This window comes from Henckelia pumila, unplaced genomic scaffold (assembly GCF_033568475.1).
Source record: "Henckelia pumila isolate YLH828 unplaced genomic scaffold, ASM3356847v2 CTG_461:::fragment_3, whole genome shotgun sequence".
In the NCBI taxonomy this organism is placed as follows: Eukaryota; Viridiplantae; Streptophyta; class Magnoliopsida; order Lamiales; family Gesneriaceae; genus Henckelia; species Henckelia pumila.
In genome coordinates, this window is record NW_027331831.1 from 8,861,433 (window position 1) to 8,878,662 (window position 17,230).

Sequence of the window (17,230 nt, forward strand, 5' to 3'; positions counted from 1 at the left end):
TAATTCTTATTCATTATATAATAATAAAATAATTATATAATTATTTAATAATATATGTTATAATATTGTCGTTATTATTATTATATATATTAATAATAATTTTAAAAAATTAAATATTGAAAAGATTTTTATATAAATATAAAAATAAGAGGTGAGAATAATTTACTTACGATCAACAAGAAGATAAACCTTATTATTCACGTGTTCCCATTCTCTTGGGACATTTTGCTTGTATTTAATCTTTCTCGATTCGAAATCTGAATCAGATTGATTTTGTGACGCCCAAAAATCTAATATACTAAATCACATGCATTAAATTAAATAAATATTAGGATTATTATTTTTAGGTTTAATTGATTTAAATTTTTTATGTGAATTATGTGTTAATAAAATATTTTATTATTTATTCAAAATAATTTTTATTGTACTAACTATTTAAGTAATGTTTTTTAATTATTTAAGTTTATTTGTAAAAATAATTTTTATTGTACAACTTAATTGTTTTAAAATTTTAAAGGTTTAAGCTTGCTTATTTAAATGATTTTAATTGTTTAGCTTATTTGTTTAAATATTTTTGAGTTTTCAACTTATTTATTTTAAATAGCATAAGTTTAGCGGTTAACTACTTTAAATTATTTTAAATTTATAGCTTATTTATTTAAATCCTTTTTAATTATCCAAATCATTTTAAAAAATTTTATTTTCGTTTGTGTATTTATTTAAATTATTTTTAAACGTTCGTCTAGTTTATTTAAAATTATTTTAATCTCTCTGTTTATTTTTTAAAAATTTTATTTATCGCCGCGACATCAAAATATTTAAAGTATTAAGTTTTAATTCTTGGATTCAGTAGCTTTCAGTTCCGCATTCTAGAGCTTATTTTTAAACTTTTGCGAAAGTTAGCATTTTTAATTACAAACTAGCAAAATTCAATTTAATATTTTAAATTAGAATATCCAAGCTTTTATTTAATTTAATGCAATTAAATTTATAGTCTTAGTTGTTAAGTTTGAATAGCATTTTTTAGAAGTGTGTAGCACTTTTTCCATAATACTCACACACTCACATTTATATACTTACATTTATACATACACAGACTTACACACTCAAACTTAATACATGACGCTAGCCCCTAAAATTACACCAATTCTCACGCCCAAACACACACACACATTCATGACATTTCCCTTCTCCTCCAACACACACCACCATCGGCTTTCATCTTCTCTTCAAGCCACGCTGCCGCAGCTTCATTTCATTTATTCTTCTCCGACGAAGCTTCATCACGGCGAGCAGAGCGAGCTGGTTCCTCCATTTTTACAGCTCGGTTCAGCACATTCCAGCTCACATCGGCCATAGCTCATTGAGCTTTTGTTTCCTTTGATTTTTGTAGCTTAGGCAAGGATATGACTTCTTTTCTCACCTTGTGGATTATTATGTCGTGTGATTTAATGGTATTTATGCACTTCATGTTTTCCGAAATTTAGTGTCCTGTTGCGAAAATTTCATGATGGATTTTGCCATGTTTGTGTTTGAGAAATGATCCTATTATGATTTCTTGTTGAGGAATGGAATGTGCTATGAATTTTAAATGGTGATTACATTGTTGTTCCATATTTTCGAAAAATTTCAGAAAAATTACTAGCATTCCTCGGCTTGAAATTTGTTGTGTGATGTTGTTTGTGTTGCTTGGATGGTGGATAGGGGCTACCATGGATGAGAATGTAGCTCACATGATAGTGCTTAGGATGGGAAGAAGTTAGCTTGTAGGTTGGAGTTGGGGTGCATTCGAATTTGAGGAGGTTGGGCTCGGTTTTATGGGGTTGTTAAGGGCTGTCATATCAAGTTAATTTAGCTGGTTGGGGTGAGTTCTTGGGGGTTTGAGATGAGCCTAAGTGTTTGTCTCTATCCTAGTTTAATGGCTTGGAACTCGGGAGATATATGGCTAAGTTTTTGAAAGAGTTTATAATTGGGACTTGAGCAGAATTTTGCCAAGTGTTGGGGCTGTCAGGAAATTTATGGCCAAGGCAGGGGAAATCTCATGTTTTGTTTAAGGGCTCGGGTCTGAAATTATTCTAAGATGTTAGGAATATGTCGGTGAAAGCGGGAATTAATTCGGTTAAGTTTTGGTAGAGTTCTAGGCATTTGAATAAAGAGGTGCAGAATTTTAGAATTCTAAGCTTGCTGTCCGGAAAATTGAACTTTTAGCGTGGTTAAGCAACGGAGGATGCATTGAGGATGACTTTTTTATTTAGTTTTAAGTGTGTGGGAGTCGTGGTTTCAAGCAGAACACTTTTTGAATAAGAATTGAGTGAGTTGTAAGCTTTACGGGTGAACCGCTCGGATTGTCCTAAGCGCAAATTTATGGTTTAGATTTCTATCCTTGGTTTGCTCCCTAAATCACCATCCCAGTCATCTAGTTTCTTGCATGATTATTGAGTAAATATTTATGAGTACATTACATCTACATATGCATGCTAAGTCCTTAAATCAAGAATGAAAGAAAATATTTTTATGAACGAAGTGAGATGGTTGTGACTATATGAAAGTATGTGTTTGGACGAGCTGAGAGACGTCTTGGCTTCCCTTACCAAATTTATGGGTTTGGACGAGTTGGGAGAAATCCTGGTTTTCCTTACCACCGTATGGGTTTGGACGAGCCGGGAGAAATCTTGGCTTCCCTTGCCACCTATAGGGCAAGACGAGTTGGGAGATATCCTGACTTCCTTGCGGCATAGTATACTGCAGCCATGATCGAGATCGAATGTTCAGAGTCACAATCCAAGGATCTAAGTTCAAAATTTATATGATTATGTTTCAGTACAGTTTATGCAGTTACATTAATCATGTTCGACTTAGCCATGCATATGTTATTTTCATGTTCTCTTTCTTTTCAGAAGTCTTTTTGTTTAAATATAAGGACACAGTATTTTTAGTACAAGTTATTTTTAATTGTGTGTGCATGTATGTATATATTACTCGTTATTTCCCCCATATTCTTGATGGACCCCAAGGCTCACTATATCTACTTGGTGCAGGTATAGGTTATCATGGAGATTGAGGGGCAGGACTATCGATTGGACTGCGATGCGGGCACGACACATCCCTCTGACCTATGTCAATCTTTCGCAAATGTTTATCTTTAAAGTCTTTTATCTCGTTACTCTAGTAAATGTAAATGTAAAGATATTATTTTTAGAATTATTTGTGGGCACGCATGTATCAAATCATTAAACTTTTGGATGTTTGGAATATCGAGTCTTTTTCTCAAGTTTTCGTTTATTTTTTCTCTCGGTCTAGTTTATTTAATGTTGTTGGTTGGGTTGTTATATAAATAGATAGATCAAGCCGAAAAATTCTTTGAAAATCCATATTTTATTCAATAATTAATTATTAGAAGTAAGAGGTCGTTTCAAATTTATCTATAGTGTTTGGCCAAAATCCCTCTTTTTAACTCTGCATCATTGATTCCACTATTATTAGTGAGGAATGTTTCATTTGTATTTATAAAGATATGATACATAATTCACATGGATGTAGTAAGTCTCGCTTGGGCTGCTTTAACGGTAATCTCTTTAGTGTGGGAAGATGGATGAGAATGACTTTCAATGGGAATGAGAACCAAATATGGATATAGGGAATGAGATATGAATGCTCATTATATTCCCACCCCATTCGCTAATACCAAGCATAACCTAAAGATTTACCATTTTGTCTCACACAGAGCTAGAATAGCCAGAAATACCAGTATAATACCAAACCATTCATTACCATAGCAACACAAATAGTGTAGGAAATCCTCGTTCGTTATCTAGATGGGCAAAATGGGAAAAAACACAATCCCCCACCACCTCCTGAAGAAAATATCATTACTTCTGATGATTGAACTCAGTTCCTTCTACCTTTATTACGTCTGGAGGTAACTACGGTCCATCCATCAACTACTTCGGGTACATTTTCTTCGAGGCTAGAGCTTCCATCAGTTACGGTGTTCTTTTGATTGAGGATAGACTGGCATTCTGGTGCATCAACCTCCATTTCAGATGTGGTAGCTTCCCCCAAAATCTCATCATCATCATCTTCACTATCATCTTCGTCTTTGGAGCCAGCCTGACAATAACCAAGATAACATTTCAGAAATTACAATGACTAATACTAGATTTTTTCAGAAATTACGACGACTAGCACTAGATTTTTTTGTCATTGCCTGACCAACGATGCAAAACGAAGTGAGAGTAATTAACATTGATCCATGTATATAAAAGTTGAACTTTGAGATACATCTCAACAAAGAGATCATGAAATCATGAAGATCGAAGCATTTTTAACTTGCCCAAAATATCATAAAAATTCATACCAAGTTATAGGTGAAAAGGTATTCTTTTTTCATCAAGTGAAACATCAAAGTAATAAAACTAGTATCTATAATTGAATGATATCTTCGGACTCGTGCATACAATTGATGAGTGCAATTTACACATTCACAGAAATTTAGTTGAGAGTTGAGACATCGGGAGACTAAAAGCAATAGAACTTGAAATTTTGAAGTGGATCTAAAAAATATTACCAAAACATCCTTTTTATCTATTTGTCTTTTTTGTTAAAAAAATTGAGTTGGGAGTTTATGGCAATTTGGGCGAAACATATTTGGAAAACAACATTGATCAAACTTGTTTTTGAAAAATAGTCCTCTAGAGGATTATTTCTAGAAGAAAAAAAAATTTAACCAAGGTAATTTTACCAACTACCCCATAATTTGTGCATACACAACATTTCATACCAAAACATAAAAGACAAAATATCTTGATATGATTGTTCTTCTCGTATACAAAGTGACAACTTGGGGGAGATAAAAATTAAGTGGAAGCATGGAAGTTCAAAATGGACAGCTATATTCTCATATCGCATGGCAAATTTAACCCAAGTACCAGAATCACAAATGCTTTTTAAATACCCATAGATTAAATCGTTAAATCTCATGGTATAGTTTCCCCGTCCTCCCTTCGTCGGGCGGTGCTTGTAACATGTAACAATATATACAAGCATGTTACCCATCTCTTAACTCATGGTTGTGAGAAAATAAAAATGCATAAATCTGATAACTGCTTCCTCACTAATAAAACATCTAACAGAAAACATACTAACCAAACAAACTTGAATTTTTTTTCCCAAAGCGAAGAATCAAGCCCCAAAAAGAGCGATAATTACCTGTCTGACATAAGAAATACGAGGAGCAACTGCTTCCTTCAACTTCTTAATTGTGCTGAAATTGCCTTCTAAGCACTCTTCACGCATTATCATTAACTTTTCTGCTATCTGCAAAATATGGAAATTGTGACAACTGTTCGTCAGCCATTGTATCGCCAACAAATAGGAAAATTTTCAACCGATCTTAGAGAAACTGAAATATTGAAATTTGAATCAAGTTAGCACCCAAACCATACATTATAAAATAAAATATTGACAGTTTTTTTATGCACAAATTCAAGCTTTCTAATAACGTATGATGCAAGGAACATGAAGTTTACATATGAAAATTTGCTTGGAGCTACTATCGAGATCGAGATATTTTTCCTTCTCCTATTCATTAAACACAAAATTAAGGTGTCTGCGGATGTGGGTGTATTGAAAGATTACCTCTTCAATGCTACCATCTCCTATCTCCGTATTGAGAGAAAGCATGAATTCATCAAGCATATCTTCTAAATCATCAATGTATACTTGTTCTGCGCAATGAAGAAATCAATAGTGACAAATGGAAATTGAGTTAAAATATATATACTCACATTCATCAGCAACAAGCATACAATTTTTAACTACTACACAATTCAAGCTTGAACTAAAGTTTCGATTCCATCAAAGTTTCGAAAGAGTTTTAAAATGTATTTGGAAACTCAAATGAGTTCTCTGAAACTTAGCATTCTAGAAAACATTAAATTCAATTATTTCTACTCCATTTACACAAATTTTTAACATCTCAAAGAAAACTTAACGAAATTTTAACCTATGTCTCTAAGAGATGTAAGAATATTAAAACTGATTAAAGATACCTTTGGATTGACAGAGGCGATGAAAAAGATTGAGGCCGAGCTGCTGAGATTTCTGTAGTGAGTCATGGCCGCCCCAATGATTCTCCACGGCCATTTGAAGAGCGGCCCATCGAGAAAGCACCAATTGTATTCCCTCTTGGAGCTGCGCCGCCGCGTCTGCCGTCAATGTGCTGTTCATCTCGTTCTTTACAGCGATGCGCGGCTGTTCGTGAATTTGTGTTTTGAATCCAAAGGGGAGAAAAAAAAATATCATTTGTGAGGCAGATTTTTAGATTTTGGGCTTTTTTTAATTAGACTCAATGTGATAACAAAAAAAAAATTGTTGCTGATATATTTTACCCAGTGTTCTAAAATGTGCAACACAGTAAGCGGGCGGGGCGGCTACCCACTGCCTTGCGCCTAGGCTCCTCGGCAGTTTTTTTTAATAGTCTAAATAGTAAATACCTTGGACATTCATGAGTTTACTGTGAAAGTGTTCCTCTCATTTGCACTTACATCTCAATTATTTATTATTGATTAAAACTAAAAAAGTACCAACAATTTTGCTTTTTCATATCTTAATTGATAAGACAATCAAGAGCCGGCATGGAGAAAACCTTAAACCCACGAAATCCTCATATCACACGCTCAAATAATAATGCAAATAAAAAAGATATCTATCTTTTAAATTTTTAATCGATAAATGTTAGCTCATAGTGCACCATTATTTTTCTGTATGTGAAGAATGAAGATTATATCATTCAAAATCAAATATGAAATTAACATATCTCTTACCTAACGGCAGGAGCGACGGCTACCGATGGGAGAAGTTGGCCGGCGGTAACAAGGGCGGGTGGCGGCAGCGACGGAGTCTGGAGGCTAGAGAGTCTCTGCAGTCTCTCGCTGGGTCGGTAGCAGTTTGAGAAGAAATAAGAAAGGGGGGAATTGGGGCGCAGGGGCGGAACCCATTATTTGTTGGGCCAAGATAAAAATAAAATAAAAAGCCTAGGCGGCCCAATGGGCCCAGCGCCCGATTAGTCTCCTTACGCCTAGAGGCTACCATTACGGGAAAAGCGGGGTAGTGATTAGTAGAGTTTTCATAATATTTTATAAAATTTCAAATTTTTGTGAAGAAAAAAGCTGAGAAATTTTGTTTAGAAGCTATCCAAAATACTACCTTAGACCACGCTTTTTGGAATATTGATTTTACCATGTACTTTATCTTCTTTTGAGAGTTTTGATCTCCGGAAAGTGTGGAGTGAATTTGTGGGCGATTGATAAAATATGTAGTGTATTTTAACATTCTCTATAACCAAAAAATAAATAATAAAAAAAACACACTATTGTATTTTATGAGTCGCCCACAGATTATTTACACAATAAAATGTTAAAAGACACTAGTGTAGTTTAGCAGTTTCTTACAAATTTCCTGCACACTTTCGTGTGTGGTATCAAAATTACTTCTTTTGAAACATTATTTAGCATAAAAGTTGTTTGAAATTTGATGTTTGCGTTAAATATTTTCGAAAGAAAAAATTTAGGGGTGTAAATTCAGGTAGGTTCGGGTCAGGTTGACGTAAGGTATTAGCAAAAAAAAAAAAACATCACAACCCAAATCGAGCCGAATCCAATTGAACTAAAAAAACGACCGACTTGAACCCGACTGAACCAAACTAATCTGATTAACCCGAACCAATCCGATTTACTTTTTTATTTTATTAAAATTAACAAAATAAAAATTTAAATCATAAAATAATAATATAAGTAATATTTTAATTTAAACACATAATAACAATATTTCGCTTATATATGATTTAAATTTGAATTCTAATTGTAGAAAATTTAAGGTATACTTAGTACACAAAATAAATATTTTCTTCAAAAAATCAAAATTTTACAAAATAAATATGACGTGACGATATTTTTCGCGTCAATGGGTCCAATCCGATCTGACCCAAACCTGAGAACCCCCAACCCAAATCTCAGACTTTTTGTTTATTTTTGACATCCCTGTAAAAACTCTTATATGATTGACGATTTCATTAAGTTAATTTTGTGTGATAGAGATCTTATCCATAAAAATATTAATTTTATGTTCAATATATATATATATATATTTATTGTTAAAAAATAAAAATTTATGGTAAAAAGCAAAAACTTCAAAACTCAAAATATATCAAGCTCTACACTTTATAATATTTTTCTCTCAACTCAATTTTATTTTTCATCACAAATAAAGACTTATTTATAGATCCACATTTGAGATTAGTCCAAAAATTAATACATCATCATCTACATCATCACACACTAATTTTTCACATTTTACAACTCAATATTCAACATTCAATATTCAATATTCAACATAATAATAATAATAATAATAATAATAATAATAATAATAATAATAATAATAATAATAATAATATATTTTTCAACACTCCCCCTTGTGATGATGATTGTGATATGACGACAGTCTTCATTACGTGTTTTATACTGCCTCGTTAAAAACCTTACTAGGAAAAACCCAGTGGGATAAAAACCATAGTAAGGTAAAAAGAGTGCAGCCACGTAAACTCTCCCTCATGTTAACATGAGTGATTCTTCACATATTCCGCAGATTGCGCATCCCATTGTTGTATATATGTTTTCTGAATATCGTCGTGGGAAGTGCCTTTGTGAAGAGATCTGATGAGTTCTCACTTGATTGAATATAACAGATATCAATATCTTTATTCTTCTCAAGCTCTTGAGTGTAGGCAAAAAACTTTGGGGGTATATGTTTTGTTCTGTCACTTTTGATGTATCCTTCTTTCATTTGAGCAATACATGCAGCATTGTCTTCATACAACGTCACAGGCTTCTTGTCTACTGATAATCCACAAAAAGTTTGGATATTTGTGTCATTGATTTTAGCTAAACACATTCACGGCTTACTTCATGTAGCGCAATAATCTTAGCGTGATTTGATGAAGTTATTACGAGTATTTGTTTCTGTGAACGCCAAGAAATTGCGGTGCCTCCACGAGTAAATACATATCCGGTTTGGAAACGTGCCTTATGTGGATCAGATAAATATCCAGCATCTGCATAACCAATGATACTTTGATTGGTGTTTTTGAGTACAAAAGTCTCAAATCTGTCGTTCCTCGTAGATAACGAAATATATGTTTAATTCCGTTCCAGTGCCTCTTTGTTGGATATGAACTGAATTTTGCCAATAAATTTACAGCAAAAGATATATCTGGTCTAGTGCAATTTTCAAGATACATAAGGGCACCAATGACACTTAGATATGGTACTTCTGGATCAAGAATAACTTCATCATCTTCACATGGACGGAATGGATCATTTTCTATGTTTAATGATCTTACAACCATTGGAGTACTTAATGGATTTGATTTATCCATATTAAAACGTTTAAGGATCTTTTCTGTATAATTTTTCTGGTGAACAAAAATTCCATATTCTTTTTGTTCTATTTGTAAACCCAGACAGTACTTGGTTTTTCCAAGATCCTTCATTTCGAATTCTTCCTTCAAGTACATCATAACCTCTTAAATTTCTTTATTCGTTCCAATGATGTTTAAATCACCGACATATACAGCAATAATTACACATCCGGATATTGTTTTCTTGATGAAAACACAAGGGCATATTGGATCATTTATATATCCCTTTTTCATCAAGTGCTCACTTAGCCGATTATACCATATTCGGCCGGATTGCTTCAACCCATATAATGATCTTTGCAATTTTACAGAATAAAATTCTCTGGGTTTTGAACTTTGTGCCTCAGGCATCTTAAATCCTTCAAGGATTTTCATGTATATATCACTATCAAGTGATCTGTATAAGTAAGCCGTAACAACATCCATCAGACACATTTCCAAATTTTCAGACACTGTCAAACTAATTAAATATCGAAACGTAATTGCATCCATAACAGGAGAATACGTTTCTTCATAATCAATTCCAGGCCTTTGAGAAAAACCTTGTGCAACAAGTCTAGCTTTATATCTGACTATTTCATTTTTCTCATTTCACTTTCGAATAAAAACCCATTTGTATCCAACAGGTTTTACACTTTCAGGTGTGAGGACTATAGGTCCAAAACATTGCGTTTATTTAGCGAATCCAATTCAACCTGGATGACATCTTTCCATTTTGCCCAATCATGACGAGTTTTACATTCACCAAAGGATTTTGGTTCATGATCCTCGTTTTCATTTATGATGTCACATGCCACATTATAAGAAAATATCTCATCAATATCTTCTATATCTTTTCGGTTTCATATTTTTCCAGTATTAATATAATTGATAGAGATTTCACGATTCTCATCAGTTTGTGGTTCTGACAGAACATTTTCATCATCAGGTGTTTCTTTTGGAACACCATTTTTTATTTTATGATCATCGTGTTTCTCTATGCATTTTCTTTTCCGAGGATTTTTATCATTGGAACCGGCCGGCCTTCCACGCTTCAAGCGTTTTATGACATCATGAGTGTCTTCAATTTGTTTCTTTGGAATTTCAATTCGAGCTGGGGCATTTACAACATGTATATATGATTTTGTTACCCCTTTTGTGTCTGCAAATTCATCTGGCATTTGATTTGCAATTCTTTGCAAGTGCACAATTTGCTGTACATCTTTCTCACATTGTTTTGTCCTTGGATCCAAATGTAACAATGATGGTACATACCATGTGATTTCTTTTTCGATGTGTTTCTTTTCTCCCCCTAACATTGGGAAGATTTCTTCATTAAAATGACAATCAGCAAAACGTGCTGTAAACACATCGCCTGTCTGAGGCTCAAGATATCGAATGATTGATGGGCTATCATAACCGATATAAATACCAATTTTTCTTTGAGGACCCATTTTTTATCGTTGAGGTGGTGCAATAGGCACATACACCATACATAAAAAAATTCTCAGATGAGAAATATTTGGTTCTTTACCAAATGCAAGCTGCAATGTGGAGAATTTATGATATGCACTTGGTCTGATGCGAATTAATGTCGCTGCATGTAAAATTGCATGTCCCCATATAGAAATAGGGAGTTTTGTTCTCATAATCATTGGTCTAGCAATCAGTTGTACGTTTAATCAATGATTCAGCTAATCCATTCTGTGTATGAACATGAGTAACAGGATGTTCAACAGTAATTCCCATTGACATACAATAGTCATTGAAAGTTTGGGAAGTAAATTCTCCAGAATTATCAAGTCTTATTTTCTTGATTGTATAATCGGGAAATTGATTCCGAAATTTTATTATTTGAGCCATTAGTTTGCAACTGCCACATTCCGAGTTGACAATAAGCATACATGTGACCATCTACTGGAGGCATCGATCAATACCATAAAATATCGAAATGGTCCACATGGTGGATGAATTGGCCCACAAATATTACCCTGAATACGTTCAAGAAATATGGGTGATTCTGTTTGGATTTTAGCTGGCGATGGTCTTATAATAAGTTTTCCAAGAGAACATGGTTTACATTGAAACTTATTATTCTGAAAGATCTTCTGGTCTTTCAATGGATGACCATGCGTATTTTCAATAATTCTTCGCATCATTATTGAACCAGGATGTCCCAATCGATCATGCCAATTGATTAATATTGAAGAACTATTAACCAACATATTTGATTCGATTGGCCTTATATGTGTATAATGCAATCCAGTAGGGAGCATTGATAATTTTTCAACCACATATTTATTTCCTGATTTATATGTGGTAAGACACATATATTTCTGATTTCCATCAGTTATCATCTCAGTATCATATCCATGAGAATATATGTCATTAAAACTCAACAAATTTCTTTTCGATTGTGGTGAATATAAAGCATCATTTATCAGAAATTTTGTACCATTTGGTAACAAAAATTGTGCTTTACCACAACCTTCAATCAAGTCTACAGGACCTGATATTGTATTCAACATTGTTTTTGTTGGTTTTATTTCCAAGAAATATCTTTCATCTCGCAGAATAGTGTGCGTTGTACCACTATCCGATATGCAAATTTCCATGATATTATTTCCATGTTTGCTCATAGCATTTTCAATATCAAACTTCACAAAAATGCAATAAAGAAAAATTAAGTTCAATACAAATGCAAAATATAACATGATTTATAATACAAGAATGCATGAAAAATACAAATTTGTTACAATCTAGTTCCACCAATCTTTAATCAATGTCTTCGAAATCATTCAAAAAATCTGCAGCATTGAAACTAGTTGAACCAATTAAATGGTCACTATTTTCAACAAAATTGGTCTCTTTTCCTTTCCCCTTTGTCAATTCTTTATAGAGCTTACATAGGTGCTCAGGGGTTCGACAAATATGTGACCAATGTCCTGGAGTGTCACATCTATAACAAACACTCTCAGTTCTTTTTGAGTGATTTTCATTTTCACTCGTATTTTCATGCTGCCTTTTTGGTGGGTGGTTCGTGACATTCTTTTGAGATGAGTTATTGAAGTAACTATCTCGATTATTTTCATATCAACGGTCGCGACCACGACCGCGATCATTTTTACGTCCACGCCCACATCCTCGACCTCGTCCACGACCAAAATCTGGTCTATGCCTTTGATTTTGATTTTCATTTTTCATTACGACATTTGCTTCAGGAAATGCCGTTGATCTAGTGGGTCGGGATTGATGATTTCTTATTAACAATTCGTTGTTATTTTCTGCCACAAGAAGACATTCAATGTGAAACGCCTACTACTAATAAAATGCGGAAAAACTTTTTTTTTTATTTTATTTTAATATACTAAAAATAATACCATACATATACGCCCATACATATATGTATATAAAAATAACATACTTTTCTTAAGTAACCTAAAAAAAATATTAAATAAATAAATCCTTAAAAATGTTTCATGCATCAATTTAAAATAATAAATAATACTGCTGAAAAATCTCATACGCGGAAACAATAGTAAAATAAATCATGTTTCAAAACTCAATGCAATAATCTAAATAACTGCGACGGTCACGGGGTCCACTGCCATGCTCGCTCATACGTCCTCGCCACCGGTAGGAGCTACATAGACATCATCATACTCACCTGCACCATATAAGCGTAGTGAGCCTAGAGGCTCAACATGTCTAATCCTTGATAACGAGGTTTAAAATAATGCATCACATAATCATACTAATACATATAACTTACGTGGACATGCATGCATGATCTTAAAATAAATGCATCATACAAATTATTCATCATCAGTCGTACATACATCATAACTAATCATACATAACATAATTGAGCATGTCATAATCATAAAAACTGAGTATGGTCATATCCATGAATGTGACTAATAACTGTGCCGACTGATCAGTCTAGAAACCATCGTACGTGGCGGTGGATAAATCCACCTCTATGCTGGTAGTAAACTACCTCTGTGCCAGTGGTAAAACCACTTCTATGCCGGTAGTAAAACTACCTCTGTGCCGGTGGTAAACCACCTCTGTGCTGTCACACAACTTCAATTTCCATAAAAATATTTTTTCATGCTCAATTCATAATCATAAACACATCATAAAATATTTCATGTATGCATGCACTTAAAATATGTCCGTAATATATATTTAATTAATTTTAATAATAAATATACTTATACTTAAAATAAACTTCATGCATAAAAAAAAGAATTAAATATATATTCCGGACTTAGTTAATTTTCATGGGTTGGTCCAGACTGCTGATCACTCACTCTAAGCCCATTAAACTTAAATAAAATCCAATAATCATATTTTAGCCCAAATAACTTAATTAAACTTAACTTGACCTAAATAAAATATTTAAGCCCAATTACTTAACTTAAGCCCAATAAAACTCTAGACTGGCCCAAAATCCACTGACTGGCCCAAAAATTCTCATGGACTCCTAAGCCCATAAAAAATCATTGTGCTAACTTAAATAAATTATTTAAGGCCCAAATAAAATTATTTGGAGGTCCAAATAATTTTCTAAACATTAAACTGGCCCAAAAACCAATTAAACTCTTAATTACTTAAAAATTAAAATACCCGAGCCCGACCCACCTAACCCGGACCCGGACCCTAATGACCCGATCCATGACAACACAGACCCAACCCGGACCACCCAGCCCAAGCCCAGCCCGAAATAAAACCCAAATGTTCAAAACTTAACCCAAGCATATTTCTGCACAGAACCAACTCCGTGCAGCTGTACTAATTCCTTTCTTTCTCTCTGATCAGACAATATTTGACCATGAAACCACTTCTAGAACTTAGATAACATCAAGACGTTTCCATCAAGCTAAAAATAAGCCCAAACGGTGGTTCGAGGAAGAAGAACGAAGCCCTGCAACAGGCTGTTCTCCCAGCTCGCGTCCAGCCCTGAGCGGCTGCCGTAAATCCGATCGTTCTCCATACTCCTGCCATATATTTCCATGAAACCACTTCTCAATCCTAGAAAACATCTATGGGGTTCAAACCCTTCAGACCTCATCCAAAACCATTGCCTGAGGAGTGAGAACGAAGCTCTGCACCAGACGCCTTCCTCCTCCTCGCGCGCAGACTGAGCAGTCGCCAAACTTTCGTTCGTGCGGCTTCCTCCGACAACCAAAGACCGTGAAACCACTTCCAAAACTTAGAAAACATCTAGGAGGTTCTAACCCAACAAGCTTTACCCCAAGTTGTGGTCTGAGGAAGGAGGATGAAGCTCTCTTCCCCAAAACCCTAATCTGCGTTCCTGTGCAGAAAACTCCATCTTCGATTTTAGCCTACCCCAGCTTCAAATCCCGACTTAGCTCTACCCTAGGGACCCTTACTCACCCTCTGAACCATGGACCATCAATTGGTTCGAACCCATACCATAAAAACGTGATGAACATGCATCAAACAAGAGCAAACTCATGAATCAAAGGAAAAACCATTAAATTCTTGCATGAACTCATAAAAATCAGTGTCAAACTCATACATTCTTATAAACGTGAGTAGTAGCTTATATGGTGGTAAAGAAAAGGAATTAAACATGCTTTTTAAATTGATTGACGAAAGTGGATGCGTATACGGGTCCCCGGGACGACGAACGAACCAAAATCTTCAAAACTAGAGCTTGATCGGCTATGGGAGATGAGTTTTCTGCTAAGAGGCGTGAAAAGGGGTTGAAGAAAAGGGTGGAGGCGTCTGATGGGGTTTGGAATAGATTAGGGAGTGTTTTAGGTTTAAATTTTGGGTAGATAATATATTAATAATAGATATTACTCAAAATAAAGATATTATACCTTAAGCAAAATCTTTAAAACTCTTAAAAATAATAATAATCTATACTAAAAACCATTATCCCGAAATTAAGACTTAAGAGATTTTTAAATATTAATAAAAGTCAATAAAATGATTTATTTTGGCTAAAAATAAACCCCTAAATAAATATATAATTAAATACTAAAATTTTCTTGACAAAATACCTTAAAATATTATTTTAAGGCTCATAAACTCATAAAATATTTTTGGCTAAGAATTTTGGTATCTCGTCCGTCCACGGTCCCGTCTACGCGATCAAATAACTTATTTACTCAAAAATCTAAAAATACAATAATTACGGGTTAAATGCTAAAATAAATTTTAAATCATGCATATAATTCACATAATAACACATAAATGTCATTTAAACCAAATATAAATTTTTAAATAATTATTTCCCTAATTATGCATGCGAATTTACGTATTAAAATTTTCGGGTGTTACACAATGAGTTCAGAATATCTCGTAAAACCACGCACTCTATACTGTTGCTGTAGAGTTATATTTGATGCATGAAATGTGAAAAATGTTTTCTCAAGCATTTCCATCTCTATGACTTCAAGTCCACAGAATTTTAATTGCGAGACTATTCGATACATCGCAGAATTATAATCACTGACTTTTTAAAGTCTTGGAATCTCAACGTATTCCATTCATCATGGGCGGTCGGGAGTATCACTTCCCTTATATGCTCAAATCTTTCTTTCAACACTTTCCATAAAATCATTGGGTCTTTTTCTGTGAGATACTCACATTTCAACCCTTCATCAAAATGTCGGCGTAAGAAAATCATTGCCTTTGCTTTATCTTGTGAGGTTGATATATTAATTTATTTGATGGTATCACTTAGACCCAATGACTCAAGATGCATCTCAACATCAAGAGTCCATGACATATAATTTTTTCCAGTGATATCGAGTGCAACGAATTCAAGCTTTGCCAAGTTTGACATGGTGGTACTAGAAAAATAACAATGCATTTTATTAGTTAATTTCCATTAATATGACAATACAAAATAATGGAAAAATAAAAATTACAAGTGCGTATACAAATAGATAAAAAGTATGTGGTGGAAAATCGCTGGTGAGTACAAGACTCGTGAGCATGATGATCATAATCGTTATGAAAAATAGTCTTATAAATGTCATCATCTCCATCTTCGAAAAATCGAGTAAAAATATTTTGAGAGAAAGAGTGAATTTTGGTGTGATTGAAAATAAGTTTGAGTGAACATATTTATAGGCAAAAAACTAGCCGTTTGTGACCGTTGAGGGTAAAGAAAAAATCGAGTATATGTTGAATAAAAATTCGTGATAATGATACAATGCATATAATGATAATCATAATTAAATAATTATGTATATCATATCACATTATTATAAGGTCAGTGTCGTAGACAGCCTTTTATATAATATTGTGAAATTATACCAATATAGTTAGTATAAAGCCAGGTATAGTATATCATATCACATTATTATAAGATCGGTGTCATAGACAACCTTTTATATAATAACATGAAATTATACAAATATGATTATATTGTTTAAGAACCTTAGAAGCTTTTATACTTGTCGTATTCCTTACCGGGAGTGTGGGATGTCGTCTTAACATCCTCCCAGGATTTATAACAAGTTTTGAAAAAAACTTATTTTTTTTCATAACATGATATTATATATTAATATATACACAATAAAAATATATAAACAATAAAATAAAAATTCTTACTTGTTGAATATTTTTGACTTTTTCTTGTATTTTGAAGCGTCGGAAATTATAGAGAACCTTCGAGCGATCATGCTGATAACGTGTTGTGAAAAAGTAAAAATTTATGGTAAAAAGTAAAAACTCCAAAACTCAAAATATATCAAACTCTACACTTTATAACATTTTTCTCTCAAC

General features: G+C 33.5%; 1 protein-coding gene across 1 annotated transcript; it reads right to left on the minus strand.

Annotated features, from left to right (window-relative positions):
- Window positions 1-3,750: 3,750 nt before the first annotated feature.
- On the minus strand, window positions 3,751-6,961 carry LOC140872164 (uncharacterized). The gene is made up of 5 exons (XM_073274946.1): window positions 6,825-6,961; window positions 6,051-6,252; window positions 5,638-5,726; window positions 5,209-5,316; window positions 3,751-4,110 (listed from the first exon to the last, which is right to left on the minus strand). Exons 2-5 carry the CDS (start codon window positions 6,226-6,228, stop codon window positions 3,889-3,891), a joined length of 597 nt encoding a protein of 198 aa, XP_073131047.1. The 5' UTR covers window positions 6,229-6,252; window positions 6,825-6,961; the 3' UTR covers window positions 3,751-3,888.
- Between the last annotated feature and the right edge of the window lie 10,269 nt (window positions 6,962-17,230).

Bases quoted from the DNA above. Each gene is read 5' to 3' on its own strand.
- LOC140872164 (XM_073274946.1), bottom strand. From the start codon at position 6,228: ATGAACAGCACATTGACGGCAGACGCGGCGGCGCAGCTCCAAGAGGGA. The intron at 5,727-6,050 runs GTATCTTTAATC...TTCATTGCGCAG, and splicing joins TCGCCTCTGTCAATCCAAAG to AACAAGTATACATTGATGAT. The intron at 5,317-5,637 runs GTAATCTTTCAA...CATATTTTGCAG, and splicing joins GAGATGGTAGCATTGAAGAG to ATAGCAGAAAAGTTAATGAT.